This window comes from Arvicanthis niloticus, chromosome X, assembly GCF_011762505.2.
Source record: "Arvicanthis niloticus isolate mArvNil1 chromosome X, mArvNil1.pat.X, whole genome shotgun sequence".
Taxonomy (NCBI): Eukaryota; Metazoa; Chordata; class Mammalia; order Rodentia; family Muridae; genus Arvicanthis; species Arvicanthis niloticus.
The window spans coordinates 52,050,623-52,071,904 of NC_047679.1; the positions used below are offsets into that span (position 1 = coordinate 52,050,623).

The 21,282-nt window shown below is 36.9% G+C and overlaps 1 protein-coding gene across 1 annotated transcript in view; it reads left to right on the plus strand.

The window, feature by feature from the left end:
* Ar (androgen receptor) overlaps positions 1–21,282 on the plus strand; it is a 160,897-nt gene that overhangs the window by 90,659 nt on the left and 48,956 nt on the right. Inside the window, exon 2 of the mRNA XM_034485525.2 lies at positions 4,381–4,532. Within this exon, the coding sequence (XP_034341416.1) occupies positions 4,381–4,532 (152 nt within the window). The remainder of the gene's footprint in view (positions 1–4,380; positions 4,533–21,282) is intronic.

Sequence of the window (21,282 nt, forward strand, 5' to 3'; positions counted from 1 at the left end):
AGCAGCTTAGGAATGAGAAGCAAAAGAATTTTAAAAGGATTGTTAACACGATCAAAACCTAACATATGCAGGTATGTAAATGTCACAGTGAACCTATTCCCTTGCACAATATATATTAATGATAATTTTAAAATCCTAGCTGCTTTCTTATCAGAAGTTGAAAACTGGCCCTGAAGTTCTTATTGAAATATAAGGATCCTAGAATGGACAAAACAATCTTCAGATTAAAAAATAAAGAGAATCCAAAATTCTGACTAGAAACTTACTTCAAAGCTTAAAATAAATGTTAAAGAAAATAATTAAAGGAAAGTGAGTTGGAGAAAACGAGATGTTGTTGGCAAGATCTCTCTCTCTCTCTCTCTCTCTCTCTCTGTGTGTGTGTGTGTGTGTGTGTGTGTGTGTTCTATCTTCTCTCTCCATCTAATGTGTTAACCTTTTAATATTATTTGAGTTTGAAGCTTTATGTATATGCAACAATTAATTAAAAGGTAAAAAATTTCAAAGGGAGTGTTCTATTGACATGAGATGGTCACATATATAAGAACAATATTAAGGATCTGAAAATAAATTTCTACTTTTATGGTTAATTGATTTTTTTAACAATGTTTGCCCAAACTTTGGTAGTTGGAGGAGTCTAAAATAGGTCTGACTAGCTATAAAGCCATGAGGAAAGTTGGGTACATGGACTTTAGAACTTAGCTGTCTCTCTCTCTCTCTCTCTCTCTCTCTCTCTCTCTCTCTCTCTCTCTCTCATAAGGAAACAATACTGGGCCTAATTAAAAAAATGCTATGAAACTTTTGCATTTCACCTTGGTTCCAGACCAACTTTCAAAGCATCTCAATACATTGGCAACAAGAACATTTGGGGACAAGAATGGAAAGAAGCAAAGAAGAGAGGGAGGGAGGGAGGGAGGGAGGGAGGGAGGGACAGAAGGAGGGAGGGAGGGAGGGAGGGAGGGAGGGAAGGAAGAAGGGAGGGAGGGAGAGAGAGAGAGAAAGATCCTCAAGGCCATGTGTCCAACTTTCTTCAAGGATGACCTGGCATTTTCAGGACACAGCTTTTGGCAATCCACTTCTATTTAATTAGCTGTGCATCTTGAAGTAAGCATGTAAACTTGGGGAGTTGGGGAAGTAACATGATACACTTGTTCTCAAAGCAAACCTTTGTGCTTGCATATAGAGTGTTATTTAAGAAGATATTAAAACTTTTCAGGTTTTATAATAATAAAAATTATTTGCCTAGTGATAAAATGAATGAATACTCATGTGCTCTCATTAAAGACCCCACAGTGTTATTAACACCATTACACTAAGCCTGCTAGAATTCAAGGTCTGTGAGGACATGAAACTTTGGTAAGCTTTGTTCATTGCCCCATCCTCCAAAACCTAAAATGCTACCTGACATGTGGTCAGTGTGTCATATTTCCTTCATCTTCAGATCATCCTCTTCAGCAATACCTCAGAGCTTAACATCGCCCTAAATTTGAGACCTATTGTTCTCTTAAGTTTTAATAACATTTCACATATACTCCCTAACAATACTGTTGCTTTTTTTGGAAATTTATACAACAAAATTAAATGCATCCTCTAATAAGCTAGGCCTGTTACACACTAGTATGTAAGATTTACCTATGAGGTTTTAGTCAGTGTCTTTGCCATTGATGGCTCGTATTTTGTTGAATAAATATGCCAAAATTCATTTCTCTTTTCTCCTGTCAGTAGATATTTGGCATTTCTGCTTCTATAAACAAAGCTACTATGAGCATTCATGCATGTGCTTCCTTGTCACATGTGCAAAAGTTTCACTGGAATATGAATCTGGGAAAAGGAACCACAGCCAGAATTTTTATTTTCATCTTTTTTCATCTCCCAACGTTTAGTCCATGAGTCAGAACCACTGCATGCCCTTATTCACACAAAGACAGAGTCAGGAGTGCTGCTGTCCAAAATATTTCAGAGAACTGAGTAGAGGAGAAAGGAGAAGGGACAAAGGAGAGGAGAAATGTGTCTAGTGAAACCTGCGGTTATTTGGGCATTTAATCAAAGTGAGGTGTAGCCCATAAAGGCTAGATTCTAAAATCATCTTCATTAGTTTTGTTCGCTCCCATTTTCTTTTACTAATTTTTAAGGTATCACTTTTTAAGTACATGTCTACTCAACAAGATGGTGATTGTTTTAATGTTCTCTTAGGTATACATTTGATTAGATTATTTAAATTACACTAACTATAGTTTAAATTTTGATGTAGATAAAATATATTTCTTTAACTTTGTAATAATACAATACCTACTCTCCTAACAAAACTGAAGTGTGCAGTATTATAGTAATGTAGATAGAATTTGCATCACACAGCTTTCAAATTTACCTTGCTTAAGTGACTAATTAAAGAACAACTCTTTTCTTAAAGTCTTCTTCAGAAGAATAATTTCTATTTTCTATATTTTTCTACTTTGTTAACTTGACATGTAATTTGTACCTAAAAAATGTTAGTAGTATTGTTACTTACCTGTATGGACACTTGTATCCTTTAAAAATAATCCTGTTGTTTATCTGCTTTCATCTATGTAGCAGTCAGAAATCCTATTATTTCCTGTGTTATTTTACTTTCCATGCCTTTGGGTTTCTGCTGTAGTAGATAGTAAGCTGCAAAAGGGAAAGAACATAACACTAATTTTCTTCTGCTGCTTTCTGGACTAAAAATGGAGGCACAATATTTACCCAAGTGAATGATTTTAACCAAAACAGTGAATGATGTTCTTTGCACTTGGCTGACTTGCATATTTGAAATGGACTCCTTTCCTTTGAAACCTGTGGTTCTGCCAGTCTTGATTCAGTTTAATTTTTAGTTATGACATGAAATGAAGGCTTTTGAAAGAGAATAATGGCCACCATTTTAAGTTTTCTTTGCTTGTGCCTTGCCAGAGATTTTCATTTGGGGCAGGAGGGAAAAGAACTGAATACTTTTCTGGCTTCTAGGGACTAAACTAAGCATGAAAACAAAGAGCCATTAGTACAAAGCAGAGGTGAATAGTGAGAAGACATTTGAAAAACTATATTGAATTTAGGAGGAGATAAATATGGCTTGGTATGAAATCATTTTAACCCTGTCCTTTCTTATTCTTCCTTGTTTCCTCTGTTCAATATTAATGAGAAAATAATCATTCTTTGTTTGGTTGTTACGGGGTGATAAAACCACTAAGCACAAGAAGTAAGCTCTAGTTCTGGCTCATTTTTCTTCCTTCTTTGGTAGAGAAACACAGATAAATAATGGAAGTTGTAGTCCTACAGCTAAGAGTGTGGACAATTGTCATCTTTGAGGCAGATTAATGTAAGAGGTCACTTAAATTTTACTTAATTTTTGACATAGGACATGGAACATAGACAAAATTTGGTATTTGGCTAGCAAGCAGCATATTCTATTTGGACAAATGAATTCATTACTAAAAGAGATGGAGAACTAGCATACAGTGAGGAGTTTAGAATTGCTTTTCTATCTCTTTACTTTCACATCTACCTGAAAATTGTAGGCACATATTTTAGAGCTAAGAATTTGGACTAGGTGACTTCTAAAGCATGATCCACATCCAGGGAACCTGGAAGTCTTGTAAAGGTTTTGACAGCATCCTTCAAAATGTTCAACAGTGCTGTGTATCATTTCTCAGGAAAAGTATATGGTACAAGGATTCTGTTACATTTTTGTTACAGAACAGGGAAAGGGACAAGCCCATGTGACACTGAGAGGCTCAAGAAGAAAGCAAAAGAATTGATACAAAACACAATGAAAACTAGTATGAGAGCACTAATTTATCCGTTACTTGTATATTAATATCAAGAGTAACTCATACATCTGATTCATGTTGTCATAGCAATAATACAGTGATACTGGTGACAATATTGCCGTGTTACAGGTAAGACTCCAGGCTCCAAGAGCTAAAATATATAAAATTCTTCTGGTATTTGATACGGGTTGATTATAGGCCTCTCTTTGGAAGAAGTAAGATATAGAGTTAGATTCATGCCATTTAATGACTGTATATGTTGTCATTAGTGCATCACATTAAGTTGACACCTTAACCTCAGGTTTCCAGTCATCTTCCTTCTCTTACAAATGCAGAGCCCATGAGATTGGCTACTCTCTCAGAATTTAATTCCTTGGCAGGATTCAAAGTGTCCTCCTGCCAGTATCATGGGAAACCTTACAAACACCATGCTTAGAGAAGGTCTCGAAATGGTTCAGCTTCACACTAATTCACTTGAGCAATACACAGAATAGTCACTTATATGTATAGTTTCTCAGAAGCCCATAGAGTTCTGACTGATTTCTGCCACCCACTGACATATGCTGCTTTGTTTTGTGTGTGTGTGCGTGTGTCTTTTCAGTTTGGACAGTACCAGGGACCACGTTTTGCCCATCGACTATTACTTTCCACCCCAGAAGACCTGCCTGATCTGTGGAGATGAAGCCTCTGGCTGTCACTATGGAGCTCTCACATGTGGCAGCTGCAAGGTCTTCTTCAAAAGAGCTGCTGAAGGTAAAATGTCTTACCTACTTCCTGATATTTTTCCCTTCGCTTTTGCCTCCCAGAGAAAGACAGTGACCTTCCAGGGTCCTCTGATAATCCCAGAGAGTGAGTCATGAGAAAGGGCCCTCTCATAGTACATGTAAGATCAAAGAAGTGCATGGTTGTATTTGCTGAGCTCTGTTGGCTGCCCTGGTTGTACAAGCCATGGAGGTGATGTAGGTGGCCCCAGCTGGTGCTTGGTGGCTCCTAGGAATGAAAGCAGAATTAATGATTTGAAAAATTAAATTTCCTTCCTGCTTGTTTTCAACTCTGCTTCCTAGTGAAGGAAAAAAATTGTCCTTATTAGAGAGGTTAGAAGTGGTGAAAACCCAATGGAGTCTACAGGCTGTTTTCTGTAGAGAATATGAGAGTGTTCCTTACCAAAAGCTTCCTGGCTTTAACCCCAGAAAAGGAAGTGTTCTCACTGTTCAGCAGACTGTCAGGGTCTGCACCTGCTCCCTCCTGGTTGGTGCTTCCTTGGAACCTCTCTTTGCAATAAGGGCTCCAAGGTAGGTAAGAACTCTGAGAGAAGCATCAGAGGACTGCCTTCAGGACATGACAGTTGGTTCAGAATCCCAACATAACTTGCATTTTGTATCCAGCTAAGTGGGATGAAGCCTTTACTTGTTATCTGCACTAATTATGATGTCTCTAACCTGCATCATCTAGCAGAAACTTCCACTCCAGACCTTTAATGTAGTCTAGTGATTCCTCCCTTCTTAATCACTGGGTGAGGTGTGGGGGGTGGGGGTGAGGCTTAAACATTTATTCACACACTACTGCCTTCCCTCAGTCTGGTACTCCTTTCTCAAAGAGACACTGGAAAGCTGCCCCTACATGGTCCACCATGGTCGCAGGCTCAGTTTTAACTTTGCAACCCTGCCCTGGTCTCTGGCTTACCAAAAAGGGTAAGCTTCCTGCCAGTGAAGTTTTTCTTCTTTCTACCTGGTCAAGGAGAGTTTCAGTCAGAACCAAAACTGACAGCCCTTTCTCCTGCAAAATAAGCATCAGAAAAGAAATGCATTTCCAGAGAAATATACTCAGTGCAACAGAAGCACCAGGGAATACTTGGCAACAAGAGAAAGGGTATGAAGCAGGTACCCTTACACTGTGGTCCTCACTGACAGCCAATCTTAACTGATTTTAATATCAGCATTTTAGTAGGTAGAAGAAATACATTCAAAACAGAAAGCTACCCTTTTCTTTTCTTCCAGTTCCCCAAAGTAATGAGGAGGCAACCAGCATGTGGTATTACTGAAAATGAGCCAAATGTTTCACCTTTCCTCTCAAATGGCCCATTGCTGCTGTCCATAGTAGACTAGCGTAAGACTCAAGGCCCTAGGGCATAAACCTAGACCTTTAGAAAAAGTTTTAAAGCAGTGCTTTCCTTTCTTAGCAGTATTTATGTTAGAACTATCAGGAAAGGAAGTGAAAACATGCTCCAAGGATGATCACCCCAGCTTCTCCAGGGAAACACCTTTGCTTCCTAACACCCTGTCACAGGTGATCCTGTTCTCACTGTTGGGAGAGAAGCAGAGGCCCCACATTACAGGAGAGAAATGAGTTCAAGTGAGCAGCTTAGGTTATGACCAGAGCCACCTCCACATGGTTCAGAGCCTGGAGTCATTTAAGTTCTTGAAACTCAGTAATACTTTATTTAAGAAAATCAAGATCACCAAAGGGTATTTTTTTTAAACATTATCATACAAGTTTATTTCACAGTTTTTCCATAACACCAATTAAAGACAGTGCAATTGCTTAAAGACCATGGTTTGGACAACAGAAGTTTATGTATCAGAAAACATCCTTATTGAAGAATATGCTTGCTTTATTTAAAAATCCAGGCATGGAGCAAATATATATATAATATATATAAAACATATATATTAAATATGCATATATGTGATATGTACACATGCACATACACCTATGTGCATGTGGACATATGCACATATATACATGTATAATATGCATATATACATATATACATGTATGCATATTTATACATGTATGCATATATACATATATACACATATGCACATATACACATAGACATGTATATGTGTCCATTTAGTGTTGGTCATAAGGATATATATTTAAGAATGACCACTTGGGGGCTGTAAAGCATGGTGGCACATGCCTTTAATCCTAGTACTTGTGACATAGAGTTTGAGGCCATAGTGAGTTCTGGAACAGGCAGAGCAGCTATGTAGAGACTCTATCTCAAAAATATCAAAAATAAAAAGAAGAAAAAATAAGAATGACAACTTGAGGTTGGATAATCTATCTCCCTGCTCTAACTCCTTTGTGTTCTTGCTAATCCCTTTCAAATTTATGACTTCTTCTTCTTGAATGATTATTGGTATATAAATACATACACATACACATATACATATATAGATGTGTATATATAAATACAACCTGTTGAGTTCACTTAGCATTGCTTATTTGTATGTGTGTTTACAGCTAACCACCTGAAATTGGATACCCTATCAGGAAACTTGTCTCAGAGAAAAACAAAAATGTCACTATTGTACCTTTGAGGAAATTTTTCTGTACTAGTCATTATTTTCATTCAGAGTTTTTACAGCTGAGTAGGACTGCTCCTTGATTTTCTCTCTTGGTTGCTTGCATAATTCACTTGAATACTATGAGAGCTAGCACTCAAGGAAGAGGCTTCCAGGCCACTACCAACTCAATTATTCCAAGTCCTAATAGGGACTTGTCTTCAACATCTGGGAGGCAGCCAAGGGCAAGGGCACTAGCCTATAAGATTTATTCGACTTTTCTGACCAACAACATGAAAGTAAGGTTCCCATGCTACACTGAGGATTTTGTTAGATAATCTATGGCACCTCTGGATGTCTTACAGAGCCATAGAAGAGAAACATTCTAAGATGTTTGGTTACCTTGGAATGTGGGCCCTAGGCTTCATTCCTCAGTCTTTTGAGAGATATAGAAAGGTATTTTATGGGAAAACAAAATAAGACAAAATGTTATTACTATCACAATACTCAGGAAGCAATTGCAATTTCGAGGCCAGCTTGATCTACACAGTGAGTTCTAGGCCAGCCAAGAATAGCTCAAAAGGCCATATTTAAAACAGATAATAATAATAATAATAATAATAATAATAATAATAATAAATAATAATAAATAATATACTGTGGGTGTTTCTTCTCTTCCCTGTAAAAGATAGATAGATGGTTTGGGTTTACTAGCATCGTTAACTCTACTTGAAAGCAGGAGACTATATTATCACCCACAAAGAGCATATATTGATTTTTAAATATTTTAATATGTGTCTATACTGCCTATTTGAAAGTGTTGAAATTTAGAATTCTACCTGCCTTAAAAAGAGTATAGACACAAATATTTGTTTTCCTCATTCATTTTAAGTTAAATCTGACTGAGTATTTAGCACATTGGCTATCACATTTTACACATTTGTCAATGATCTCTGGCCTGGACACAGGTACAAGAGTTAAAAGCCTGCCATGTCAGACAAAAAATCATTTTTAGCTTTGGTGGTTTATAAAGCATGACATTTTAAAGCAGTCACTGGTAGGGGGCTTTGCACAAAGTTAATTGTAATCTGGCCAGGTTTTCTTGTTGGAAAGGAAAAGAAGGGATAGTCCCACATTTTCTTGTAGTTGTAAATACTGAGAGATAAGTGAAATTTGGGCTGAGCAGGGAAGGCTCTGTATATTCTTGAAAGAAGAATGGGCCCTGGAGGTTAAATCACTAATTTGGAAAAGAGTGGATTGGTGAAGGTCATGTGTGTATAAATGTGGGAATGGATATGTTTGGGAATGACCAATAAGTTTGAAATAGGCAGAAGAGAAAATGTGTTTGTAGATGGGTAAGGTAACTGGGAAAATGACAGGGAAGGAATGTTGAATACTATCTTAAGAGACCAGGAAATCAAAGAAAGGTGGTGCCTTTATACTGGTTCAAAAGACTTAGTTGGGTAGATTTAGATAAGAAATTTCCCCCTTTAGGCTTTAGTTTTCTGATTTTAGAATATATATATTTTATAAATATTCTTCCAGGGGCTGGAAAGATGGTTCATTTGATATGAGAACAGATTTCTTTTGCCAAAATTAAGAGTTCAGTTCCCAGAACACATGTATAGTGGCCCACTACTGCCTATAACTCCAGTTCCAGGGGATCTGGAAGGTTTCAGAACCTTCTTCTGGATTCCCTGGCTACCTTCAGTCATCTATAACTACTTTCTGCCCACCCACCCACCCCTCCACACACATACGTATGCATAAGTAAAAATAAAATCAGGTTTTCGCTGGGCAGGGGTGGCTCACGTCTTTAATCTCAGCACTTGGGAGGCGGATTTCTGAGTTCGAGGCCAGCCTGGTCTACAGAGTGAGTTCCAGGACAGCCAGGGCTACACAGAGAAACCCTGTTTCAACCCCCTCCCCCACCCCCCCAAAATGAGGTTTTCAATAAATAAATGTCTTCCCAGCTTAGAATTTTGTGACAATTCTATAATTTAGAAACATCACTATTGTTTCAGCAAACACAGATGCATTTTATACCTGTATGTGCTTGGAGTTTGACTTTGTAGCAGATGGTAAATGCTAGACCTGGATCAATAAAAACTCAATCTTCAAACAGGGCCAGAAAGAGCTGAAAGTGCATGTGGAAAGGCTGGGTTAACATCGAGGACTGAGATTCTCTTTGTGACCATGGATGAGTAACTTCCTTTCTTTTCCATTTGCTCGTGTGGAAAATCAGGATATGAATCCTCATCTCTATTATCATGTTTCAAAGAGGGTTAATTAATTCATTATGCACATTATGTACTTGAAAATTTACTATTTTTCAGACATTTTCTAGTAAAACCTTTGAGACTGCACATCCATTTGTTTTGTACACATGGTGCACTGTTTGGTACACATCATAAAACTGAAACTGTAGTTTACATTCTGAACTCAAAGAATTACACCATCCTCACTGATGTTTACAATACGTCCCAATTTAGTTTCCTTGGCAAATTTTATATAAGTATGGCTTTGATTTTCTCTCCCACCCCAGGTTTTTGTGAGGGAAGAAATATAAGTGAACCTTTATTGAACTCTTTCTGTCCTTTAAATCCACTTTCCCACCTCAACTCATGTGGAATTGAATGTTACCTCATTTGGAGTTTTACAACAAGTTTTTGGTGTATGATAGTGTCCACTTCACTCCCTGACTCTTTGAGTAATCTTTCCCAGGGGCAAATTAATTCAACTAGAAACATCAGCTTGTAGATTCAACAAAGACTTGATCAGGTATTCTGGACCCCAAAGGGCTGGCTCCATGAGTCCCAGAGATCATCCTATAAAGCTCTGATTATCTTTTTATCTCTCTTTTTCTTAAATGTTACTGCCAGACTAGATTCTAGATGAAAGGCAGATAAACTTTTTCTATAAAAGGACAGGTAATAAATATTTTAAGCCATGCAGGTAACCTGGCCTCCATCTCAACAATTCAGCCTTCCTTGCCTTTGTAGACCGTCTAAAAACTAATGGGTGTAACTGGGTTCCAATAAAATTTTATGGGCACTAAAATTTGAACTTCACTTAATTTTCACATGCCATTAAGTATTATTTTTCTTTTGGTGTTGTAAACCCGTAAAAAAAGAAAGAAAGAAAGAAATTCTCAACTCTTATTCTCACAAAGATAGGTGATAGCCTCGATTTGGCCTGTGGGAGGCAGTTTGTTGACTTTTGGTTCAGGTTGTCTCTCTTGTACTTGAAAATGTGTATAATAAATTTTACTCATCCCTAGCCTCCTTATACCTATGTAACAATCTAGAGTACATCACCGTTACAAATTATTCCCAGTTGTCAACGTTTTATAGAATACCTAGTATAGTGGCTTCTTGTGCTTCATTATTAAACAGGAGAAAAATAAGTTTAGACATTCTAGAAGGGGATTTTTTAATGAGCTATTGTATCACTCAATCTTAAAAGATCCTCGGATGAAAAATTTTTTAAAATTTACACATTTGTCTAAACTTTATAACCTTTTGAATAATTATGACATGCATAATATTAATGTATATTAATATTTAATATACAATATTATATAATATAACTATATGTCATATGATATATATATCATATATATATCATATATATATCATATATATATTTTAAACATATATATATATATGTTTAAAAATCTATCTCACAGGAGTAAAGTCTGAGTGGCCACCTGAGTTATGGATCAGTCATATATTACTGCAAGATGCTCTGACTTTACAAGTTTTCTTGCTTAATTTTGATTTCCTATTAATAAGATTAACTATAGGCTTATAGAATAAATAATTTTGCTCTGGTACTTATTTTAATTAGTGCCGACTAAGTCTCTGTCAGTGCCAAATTTGTGACCCATGCAAAGAATTTTCTACTGATGCTTTATAGTAGCCTATGGCTGCTTACTTACAGATTGTTCATTTTAAACAGTTATTACCAAGAAATTGCCATAACACTTACACCATTAATTAATTATCTGTAGTGTTTACATTAAATTTGCTACTTACAAGATTTCTTGTATCTATTACATCCTTCTCCCATATCTAACTGATTCCTCAGTCCTTTGTCATGAGCACTTAAGTGCTTACAAGTATGCTGTAGACAGAAATTCAATCTCTCAGGAGAATGTCCTCCTGGTGATTTTCAAATATCATGTAGTTCTTTTTCATAGTTTGTTTCCACTGCAAGGTAAGAGCCTCTTCAGACATAGTAGTTATGTCTGCCTTCTTTGAGATCTAGTTCCATAACAAGAAACATAGATAACTGACCTCTGCAAGAAGTCATCATGACTTCATGATAATGAGTATGTGTGAACATTTTGAAACTTGTTATTTGGGTGTTCATGTTCCCTCTCTGTCCATTCTTAGAAATGTAACTGTTCTGAGCTTACTAGATAACTGAAAAGTCTAGAAAGAACTAAAGCTAAGGAATTGATAATCCAGGTATGGTGGTGACTCATGCCTGTGATCCCAGTTTTCAGGATGGCAGAGGCAGGAAGGTTGTCACAAGTTGAAGCACCCCAGTGTAGATTACATTGTAAGTTTCAGATTGACCTAGCCTAGATAGCAAAACACTAACTAGAAAACTGGGAAGGGCAAAGAAATCTTTCTGAAGGAGACAAGGAGCAGGTTTCTCACCCCTTTTATTTCTATCTGTGCTGTGATTATTAATGCCCTCTAGAAAATTCATGATACCTCCTGGCATAGTATCTGTCTCTATGGAACACTTCATAAGAGAATACCTATTTATAAATCTACTCAGTTATACAGTCAGTATTTCCCAAATACTTACTGCATATAAGTAAAAATCCCAAATACTCCAGCCACAAAACCTGTTTTCCTCCTTTGAAGAGCTGAAATTTGAACTTTGGTCTGCCTGGACCTGAGTCAGCATTCACTTTTACACACCAAACCTTCCCCACAGTTATTTAAATATACTGAAACAATGAAGAAAGTAATGCCATGTCTAAAGAATCAAGCAAAACAGCAGTGAGAAAGATCAAGACAGTATAGTAAAACTGAAAGAAGTGAGGGAAGACAAGAGTATTTTGGAGAGAAAACAAAGAGTCACCAAGTGGTACAGCTATCACAGTGGAGATTGGCTTCCTAAGAAAGTGCCCCAAACCTGAAACAGCTGGTATATCATCAGCAATTCTCTTCATTAGAAGGGACATGTGGACCATCATCTTTCTACCATCTCATACTCTTGAGAAGTCAGAGTTCTGCTTCTTCTGAAACCAAGCTGGGTAGATCTAAAGTCACTCTTATCATGCAACCACAAAACAGGAAGCACAGTTTACCTTCTGTGCTCATGTGAACTTTTAATCTTCATCACACAGCTAAGAGAAGAGCCTGGAAACAGGATGTATGTTCATAATAGACACATGGGTCCTTGGCCCTTTCCTCAGTGCTGTTGCAGAGGAACACACTGCTGACTTTTTAGTTAGGCTCGGCACAAAAGAAATTCATTTTTTCCTCCAGACTTATGTCAGGAAACACATAAAAAAATTTTAGGAAGCTAAAAAGAAAAAAAGAGAAAGAAAACAGGGGTAAAGTATTGATTTTTCTTTCTCAGACTTTTACATTTTTATTCCTTTTTCCTCTCCTGTTGTATATCTCATTGTGTGAATGGACTTAGTTTTACTGTGTTATCTGGATGAGGAAGCTGGAAACTGGGCACTTCTGACAGTTTCTTAATTTAGACAAACACATTCCTACAGATCACAAACAGGCTCATGTTTGATTGTTTGTCTGTTTGTTTTTTAAAAGAGAATTCTTAAGAGGTTTATAGTGCTTAGCATCATGGCAATTTTAAGTGTTTCCCTAGTAGATTTGAAGAAAGGGAACTTAAAAATATAAGCAATCTAGTCAAACTGTTGAATTATATGTGGATGACAACACTAAGATCCACAAAGAGGAAGTGACTTTTTTTGGTTCATTTAACATCTAATTAATGGCATCAATGTTTCTTGACTGAGATGCTCTCTTGTCTGACAGCTGCTCAGCAGAAACATGAGGATTGTTATCTCGGAATGCCTAGGAACAATGTGAGGCAGCCTCATAAGCACTCAGCACAACTCCTAGAAGACATTTGGTCCCTGTTAACACTCTCTGCTTCAACCACAGTTTTATGTTTTTATAATTTATCCTTTGAGAATTTCATACAGTAGGTTTTGTTTATTTTCTTTCCCTTCCTCAACTCCTCCCAGATCTCTACCCACCCAAATTCATGTTCTTTCTTTCTCGTAAACAAACAAAAACTATGGATTCCAATATGTGTTGGCCAAATAAACCATCTTTGTAAAGCAGTTTCTGTAACTGTAGGTCTTCCTACACAACCAGAGAATGGGTGATGATGATAGTCTGTGGTAAGAGGGCTTTGTAAGATCTCTTGAAGTGAGTGCCAATTTGTACTAGATCTGTGTAGATATGTGAACTTTTTAAGGGAGATTTTTCAATGCTTCCATGTGATTTTCAGGAGATGTAGAACCCACAGAAGATTTCAGAATCCTGGTCTAGTTTTTTTATAAAGACTTTATAAACTCATAAGGGAGTATCCAAACAACAGTAACTTCCAACATTGCTATTTGATGACTGATTTTTCCCCATGTTCATGTATCCAGGTGTTGTTTCTACTGTAATTAGGTATAGAAGGCACTAGTATAAGATATACAAGCAAAGAACACAAACTATTTATTGGACACTCAATATATTAAATGTTTTCCAGACAACAACAGTTTCATGTTGTTATTGCTCTCAATCACAGTTCAGGGAGCTAAGACACAGAAGAGTTAATTTATCCAGAATCATATAGTTAATTACTGTGAACATAATGTGTCACATAGTTATCATTACATATTATCATTAATGATTACATAGTTATCATTACAGTGGTGAGGACAGTACTGCCCTAGAATTAAGTGCAAAATTATCTGAGAAAACAGTATATGAAAAAAGTTATTTTGCTTGTAAAGATTCCTACGATGTCACAAGAGAGGTAACAATTGATCTCGGGCCTTGAAATGATGCACAAGGATTTTCCAGGTACAATGAGTTAGGAAAAAAACTTCAAAAGGAGGGGAAGGTCTGAACTAAGCTAATGTGTTATGTGAGGGCAAGGCTTGTTTGGGGGAATATTGAGGCTAGAGGTCATCCTGTGGAATCTCACCAGCTGCAGCAAGGTTCTTGAGAAGTTTTGCATTGACCTTTTGTGCCTGGCTTCGTCCCCATAGCTGCCCCAGTTTAGTCTCTTGGCTTTGTGCAAACAGACTCATATCTAGGTAGAGAAACAAAATGCAATGTAAGAGAACCAGATGGGGCTCTGGCTCTGCCACTAGTTTATGTGTGGTCTTCAGGGTAACTTGTCTCTTTACATATCAAAACCCCCATCTGATGCATAAATGGTTACACTAAATGTTCTTAAGTATTTTAACAGATATATATGAATATATATTCAAATTCACATATAGGAAACAATTGATTTTTTAAGACAATGATTTTAAGAATTATTTTTTTTTTAATTTTTATAAGTATCTCATGTGTTTTTTTGTCTATTCATACACTTTGCCTGAACCATCCCTGGGAACTAGATAGACAGAGGTCAAATTTTAGCTTTAAAATGGAATAGATACATGACCTTGAAGAACTCAATTTCTCTGTGCCTCTGTGAAGTCAGTAATATCCCATGAGGCTGTTAAAAGTATCAAATAATGTATAATACAGTTTCTATTTCCCAGTAAGTTTTGGTCCCTTCTTGTAGAATAAATATTAATCATTGAGTTGCATACACTTAAGGTCTTCCTGGGCTAGACAAAAAACAAAGGTAGAATGTGGTAACAGTGGTAATCCTCTGGATAAAGAAAATGGAGGATGTATAAAATTCCCAGACAACTACTTATCTTCAATATTGCTTAATTGGTGACCAGAAGAGCCACTATCATTTGTAGGGGGAATACTAAGGTCACTCTCCAAGTTCCCAGGCTTTTGACTTTAAGGTGTTTGTTGTCTCTCTATGTGTGTCTCTCTCTGTGTATGTGTGTGTCTCTCTCTCTCTGTCTCTCTCTGTCTCTCTCTGTCTCTGTCTCTCTCTCTGTCTCTCTCTCTCTACATATATGTGTGTGTGTGTGTATCTCCCAGGGAGGATATGTCTGGCCCATCCCAAGCTAAAGGCCAGGAGAAAATCTAACAAAGGTCATAAATTGTCCTACATATTCTTTACCCATTGGCTTCCCTTGTCCAGTCAGAGGCGTATCTGGAAGTATACTGAGGCCAGATTCAATAGAAATCCGAGCCAGCACCTGTGCAAATAATTTTAAGGCTTCTTTTTCCTGAAGCCGGATGAGTATTTTTTTTTTTTAAGTAAGCCAGATTATCTTTTATCTGGAGTGCCACCTCTTACATTCCTCATGCTTTAGATTTCTTGGAGGTATTTTTTTTTTTTTTTTTTTTAGTTATAGCAACATTGCTTTGTTCTTGAAAGCAGGATAAGCGCAGATTTTTTTTTTTACAAAAAGAATAATACCTTGATATAGCCTATGACGCTACTGTGTTTAAAATGGGTATCTAGTAATATATCGAATTCATACTGTTACCATTGATTAGCTTTATATCTCACTCCCTAGGGTTTCTTTTGGTGGGGGGGAGATGGACAAAGGAATACATGAGACAAGAAAGAGCTAAAGACACTACAGAGGAAGCTACAAGTGTGGATTAAAAATAGCAAAGTTTTAATCAGAGATGAGGGGGCAAGAGATTCTACTAAAATTCACCTTGTTCAAAAATGCCATAATAGTATCTAGTACCTGCATGCTAATTTTAAAAGCTAAAAGAAAAATGTGCAATCAAGATATATTATATAAGCACAATTCCATTTACAATAAGTCTAAAAAGTTAAAAAGAGGAGTAAAAACAAACAAAAGCAACATGTGCATATCATATAAGTATAAATCTTACTTTCTGATCTTATTTTCTGATCTAGTTCACTCCCTGTGTACTTGAGAACCCAGGAGTGAGCTGATGCTTAGTACTTTTGGTTTACTAGCTCTGAAGCTGAACTTCAGAATAGAAATAGAGTTGGCCCTTCATGTGCTCTTATGACTTAAACCTGCTAACATCACACTATGCTGCATAGCCTCTTCTCCCATATCATCAGTGTGTAGATTCCTTGACTTCCCTGGTATTCCTCTATGGCTTGTGTCATTTTTAAAGGCATTATTTGTTGCTTTTGTGTTTGACAAGAACTAAGCAGAAAATGTATAGATAGATTATCATTCTATAGGCACAAAGACAATGCAGGAAACAAATGTGTTTTAGAAATGACTTTTGTGGAATGATTGATTTTATTGCTGACTTAGGGAGCCCTACAGAGAGGATAGAATATCCAACTACTTGTGAAATCCTTGAGTGTAAGTCTCAGAAAATTAATTTGAGATTAATACCAATGTCTCATAACTTATGATGATGCTAAAATGCATTTTACATACCCAAACTTGCAAATGTCAAAACTTATCAACTATAGCATATCAAATGGCTGACTAGGAATGTAGCTCCATGCCATCACTCAGAATCCCAAGAGAATATTTTCCCCCTTTCATGGTGTTGATTTTTCATCTGTAAAATGGTAACAATGTTGATAATCTCCAGAAATATGAAATAAGGTGTTTTGAAATTTCCTAGCATAGTACCAGACTTCTGAAAATAAACTAAACCAACCTCTAGCAATATCTTGTATTAAAAGAAAGAAAAGTCTGTCTACCATCAAATGGTAGTATGCCTCTAATTTCCCAATGATGTCACTATAGAAATATTAGTATCAATTAAGTACAGGTAAGTCTATTTAAAAGTACCCCAAACTAAGAAAGATAGACTGAAAGCTAGTAGGAAAAGTAGGAGGGCAGCATAGATCTTCTTAGACTCTGAGCCCGAGACACCAGTAAATGAAAGTCCAGACACTGGACATTTGGGTTCTTATAGTCCATGTAAGAGAAAACTGGGCAGAGGTGAGTAGATTGCACTATTGTTTTTTTTTTCATCAAGCATGTATTGTTTTATGTCCCGTGTGGGCCTAGAGATGAATATAAGTCAGGTCCCCTCTCAGGAAGTCTCTAGATCATAGGGTATAATTTCAAAACTTTGCTGCAGATATAACATTTCACAAAGCATCTAACCACAGCAAAGACAATACTATTGAGTATTTTAGAGTTACTTTTGCTATGATAAAACACCATAACCAAAGCAACGTGGGGCGGAAAGGGTTTATCCAGCTTATGCTTCCATATCATTGTCCACCATTGAAGGAAGCCAAGGCAGGAACTCAAATGAAGCAGGAAGAACCTGCAGGCAGGAGCTGATGTAGAAGCCATGGAGGGGTGCTGCTTACTGACTTTCTCCTTTGTGGCCTGCTCAGGCTGCTTTCTTATAGAACCCAGTGATAGCTCCATGCAGGGTGGGCTAGGTCCTCTCCCATAAATCACTAGATAAGAAAATGCCCTACAGCCTGATCTTATGGAGGTATTTTTTCAATTGAGTTTCCCTCCTCTCAGATGACTTTAGCTTGTATCAAGTTGACATAAAACTATCCAGTACATGGGGCATGGGAGTGAAAAAAAATTAGGCATGGCTCTTTCTCCCTAGGAGAAGAGATAACCTTGAGTGAGACTAAGCAGCAGATCTCAAAACCTTAATGACAAGCCATAACTGGTAATAATTACAAAACTTAAAACTATTGCATCTTTTTCAGGATTAGACACTGTACTAACAGTTCACTTAATCTTCACAACAAATCTAGGGGATAGTACTGTTACTTCTCTGTTTTACAAATGAAAAAAAAATGGAGTCACAGAGGACCAAGGGCACAGGAAGTCACCTAATTCATTTAAGTCCAGCAAGCATCATGCACCTGTTATATAGCAGGCTGTGTGCCAGAAGCTGGAGAAAGATGACTAGAGCTTGGTTTCAGTTCAATAAGAGTAGCAGGCAGAACATGGGAAAGCAAGTGTACTCCAGGCATTCTTATTGACAGGGAGAATTCAAAAATTATTGAGACAGAGTTTCTTCCATAAATATCTCTAAGATTTAGACAAATTATAGATGTGAAAACAAATATTAAACACCACTGTGATCATATTACTTGGAAAAATAAACATAGGAATTAATTTATATCAGAGTTCTCAAAGAAAGAGCTTTGTAACATTTTCAAGCAGCTAATTTACAGCAAACCACAAACAGCATTTTGTCATTTTATTTTTGTTTACTTGATAGTTCTTTTTTTATTCTATCTCTAAATTGATGTTCACTATATTTTTCCTACCTAGGATTACCAGGATACTTCAGGAGATAACTGTGAAAGATAGTTAAACTATTCCTTTACCCCAATTCATATTCATATCACCCCTATTCCTTAGTTGTACTCAAGGTATCTTTTCTGCCTCACGTATATTCCCCGTGTCTCTATTTCATTAAGTACTATCATTTTTCCAAGCCCCACTCAAAGCCTTCTTTTCCATTGAAAGGTACCAAGCCCTCTTTAATACTTACACAGTATACCATGGGTGTGTTGCTCTTGTGGTTTTTACCACTTCCTGCTTCAGTCTTTTAGTAATAGAGTTGCTGAACCTTCCCCCTCCACTAGCTCTATAGTGAAAAGTTTATTTTTCTGAAACCATGATTTTCTTTCAAATATATCACACCCTTTGGAATGCACTGGGCCTGGTGGGATTCACTTTTCAATCTTAAGTATATGAAATTGCACCACATGACTTCAAATTTACACTTTCTACCACTTTAACACAACTAACATAACAAAAATGTCTTTATTTCCTCTAAGTCTGTCTTTCACACAAGCACAATTTCTACAACCATTGCTTTGTTTTGCTTTACTCAGGACCTTATTCTCAGAGACTTGATTTTTTTCTCCATGAAAAAGGTTATATTAATATATGTCCAATTTTCTTGTTTTATCATTTAAGTTCGATCCATTTCTGTCAGTGGAAACATAGGATCATGTTTAAATCAAACAAATAAAATGTTTAAAAGACAAGGATTAGAAGTGGAAGCATTTGATCATATATTATTATATGGAAATTAGAGAAGAGTAGAAGAATAAAGAAATTAGAAAGTTCTTGAAATTACTTGATGCCCATGATTTGCCTGTTTCTTAAATTCCTAACATATGTAGAGTTTTTTAGAAAAGCTTTGCTTCTTGGGATGCACTCATCAATAAATAGTATCAGAAACTGAATTTTCAGACCCTGGAGGACAATCTCCAAACTTGCAGGGGATGAATGGAGCTTACAACAGGTTCTGAATAGATGTTTATGAGGAATATGGAGGTATGAGTAAAAAGTCAAAATACAAACCTCTGGAACCAGGAGGAAAATGGAAGCCCTGAGCACTTGATAAAAGAATACAAGAAGAGGGAAGTAGAGAAAACGATTATGGGGAGAGATGGATGTATTTTTATCTTGAAAATGCTGTGCCTGTTTGTGGGCACTGCAGAAACAATGTGATTTCTTTTAAACAAAACAGCTAAATACATTCTCAGTAAACAAGAGTTTGGAGTTTATTTTTTAGGTAGCCTCACAGAGGTCAATCTCTGAGGGTCATTCTGTCCAAGTCATCTGCTTAGAACATCAGAATATAGTGGGAACTTTGCATGTTAGAAAAAAGAAGAGTAGAAACAAAAGAATTCATAGCAGCACGGCAGACTCAGCATATACAAATTAGTTCACACAAGTCACCAGACTGTATCATGACTACCTTTGTGGGATATAGGCTCTGCCACATAAGGGCAGGCTCTTAGAATGGTAAGCATGTGTTGAGAATTTGAGAAAGGCATAAGTCTATGTTTATCAAGTTGTTGACATCATTGGTATGTTTGGAACTATAGTTTCCTAACCTTTCTGGTCTGCTTCTCTGTACATGTGGAGACTAAAATTTCTACATGGGTGAAAAATAGGCCTGACTATGTTAACACAATGTGGGAACTAAAAATTCCCACAGTATTTTCTAGGTTTCCTTGTCCTCATTGCGATTCCTCTTGTCTTATTTTACTTTGGTTCCAAGGGCCACAACCTACTTTTCTCCCACGTGGTGAGAATTCCTTCTTTGGGAGGATTGTAACAGTTTCCACTTCCTCTTTATACAGTTTCAACAGTCCAAAGTATAATTCCACCAAAGCTTTACTTAAGTATCCAATGAGTGTTTTCAAGCTTACCCAGACAGCATGGGTAGAGGAACTACTTATTGGAACACTAAACAATCTAAAGCTTCTGCATTGGAAAGTCTTCATACCACGTAAGTTATGGCTTCCCATGGGTAACATAGATGGAGCCCACCATCACCACTTAATTTTACCTTGCTCAGCCTATATCAATCTAGCACTTCCCAACACCCTGAGGAGCCACGAAGTTATGGCATAATTGTAGTATATAAGCAGCTTTTTGAAGTGGCCAGAATCTCAGAGGAAGGCCAAATGACACTCTCTATACCAAAAGTTCTCAACTTGTGGGTCACGACCTCTATGCAGTTAAAGTACCCTTTTACACTTAAGACATTCTACATATCAGATATTTACATTACAATTTATAAACATAGCAAAATTTCAGTTAAGAAGTAGCAAGGAGGGCTGGAGAGATGGCTCAGCAGTTAAGAGCACTGACTGCTCTTCCAGAGGTCCTGAGTTCAATTCCCAGCAACCACATGGTGGCTCACAACCATCTGTAATGGGATCTGAGGACAGCAACAGTGTACTCACATATATAAAATAAATAAATCTTTAAAAAAAAAAAAAAGGAAGTAGCAAGGAAAATTATTTTCTGGTCAGGGGACACCACAACAAGAACTGTATTAGCGAGTCATAGCATTAGGATGGTTGAGAACTACTGCTCTATACCCTCGTCCACTGAGAGAACACCAACTATCAACAGATGCCATCCTGATGAACTCTTGTAAGCCAGCACAACTAATCAGATGAAGATGGTGGTTATTTTGCTGAGATTACATTCTCTAACATTCCTCCATCTATATCTTGAGTATATAAATGTTGATCCCAATCCTTGGTTATCAGAATACAAAATAAATTATCTCATTCTTTAAATTTTCCATTAGTATATGGTGAACAAGAACAAATGATATAGAAATACACTATAGAAAATAAAACTGGGGTTCTGTTCTTTAGAAACTCGG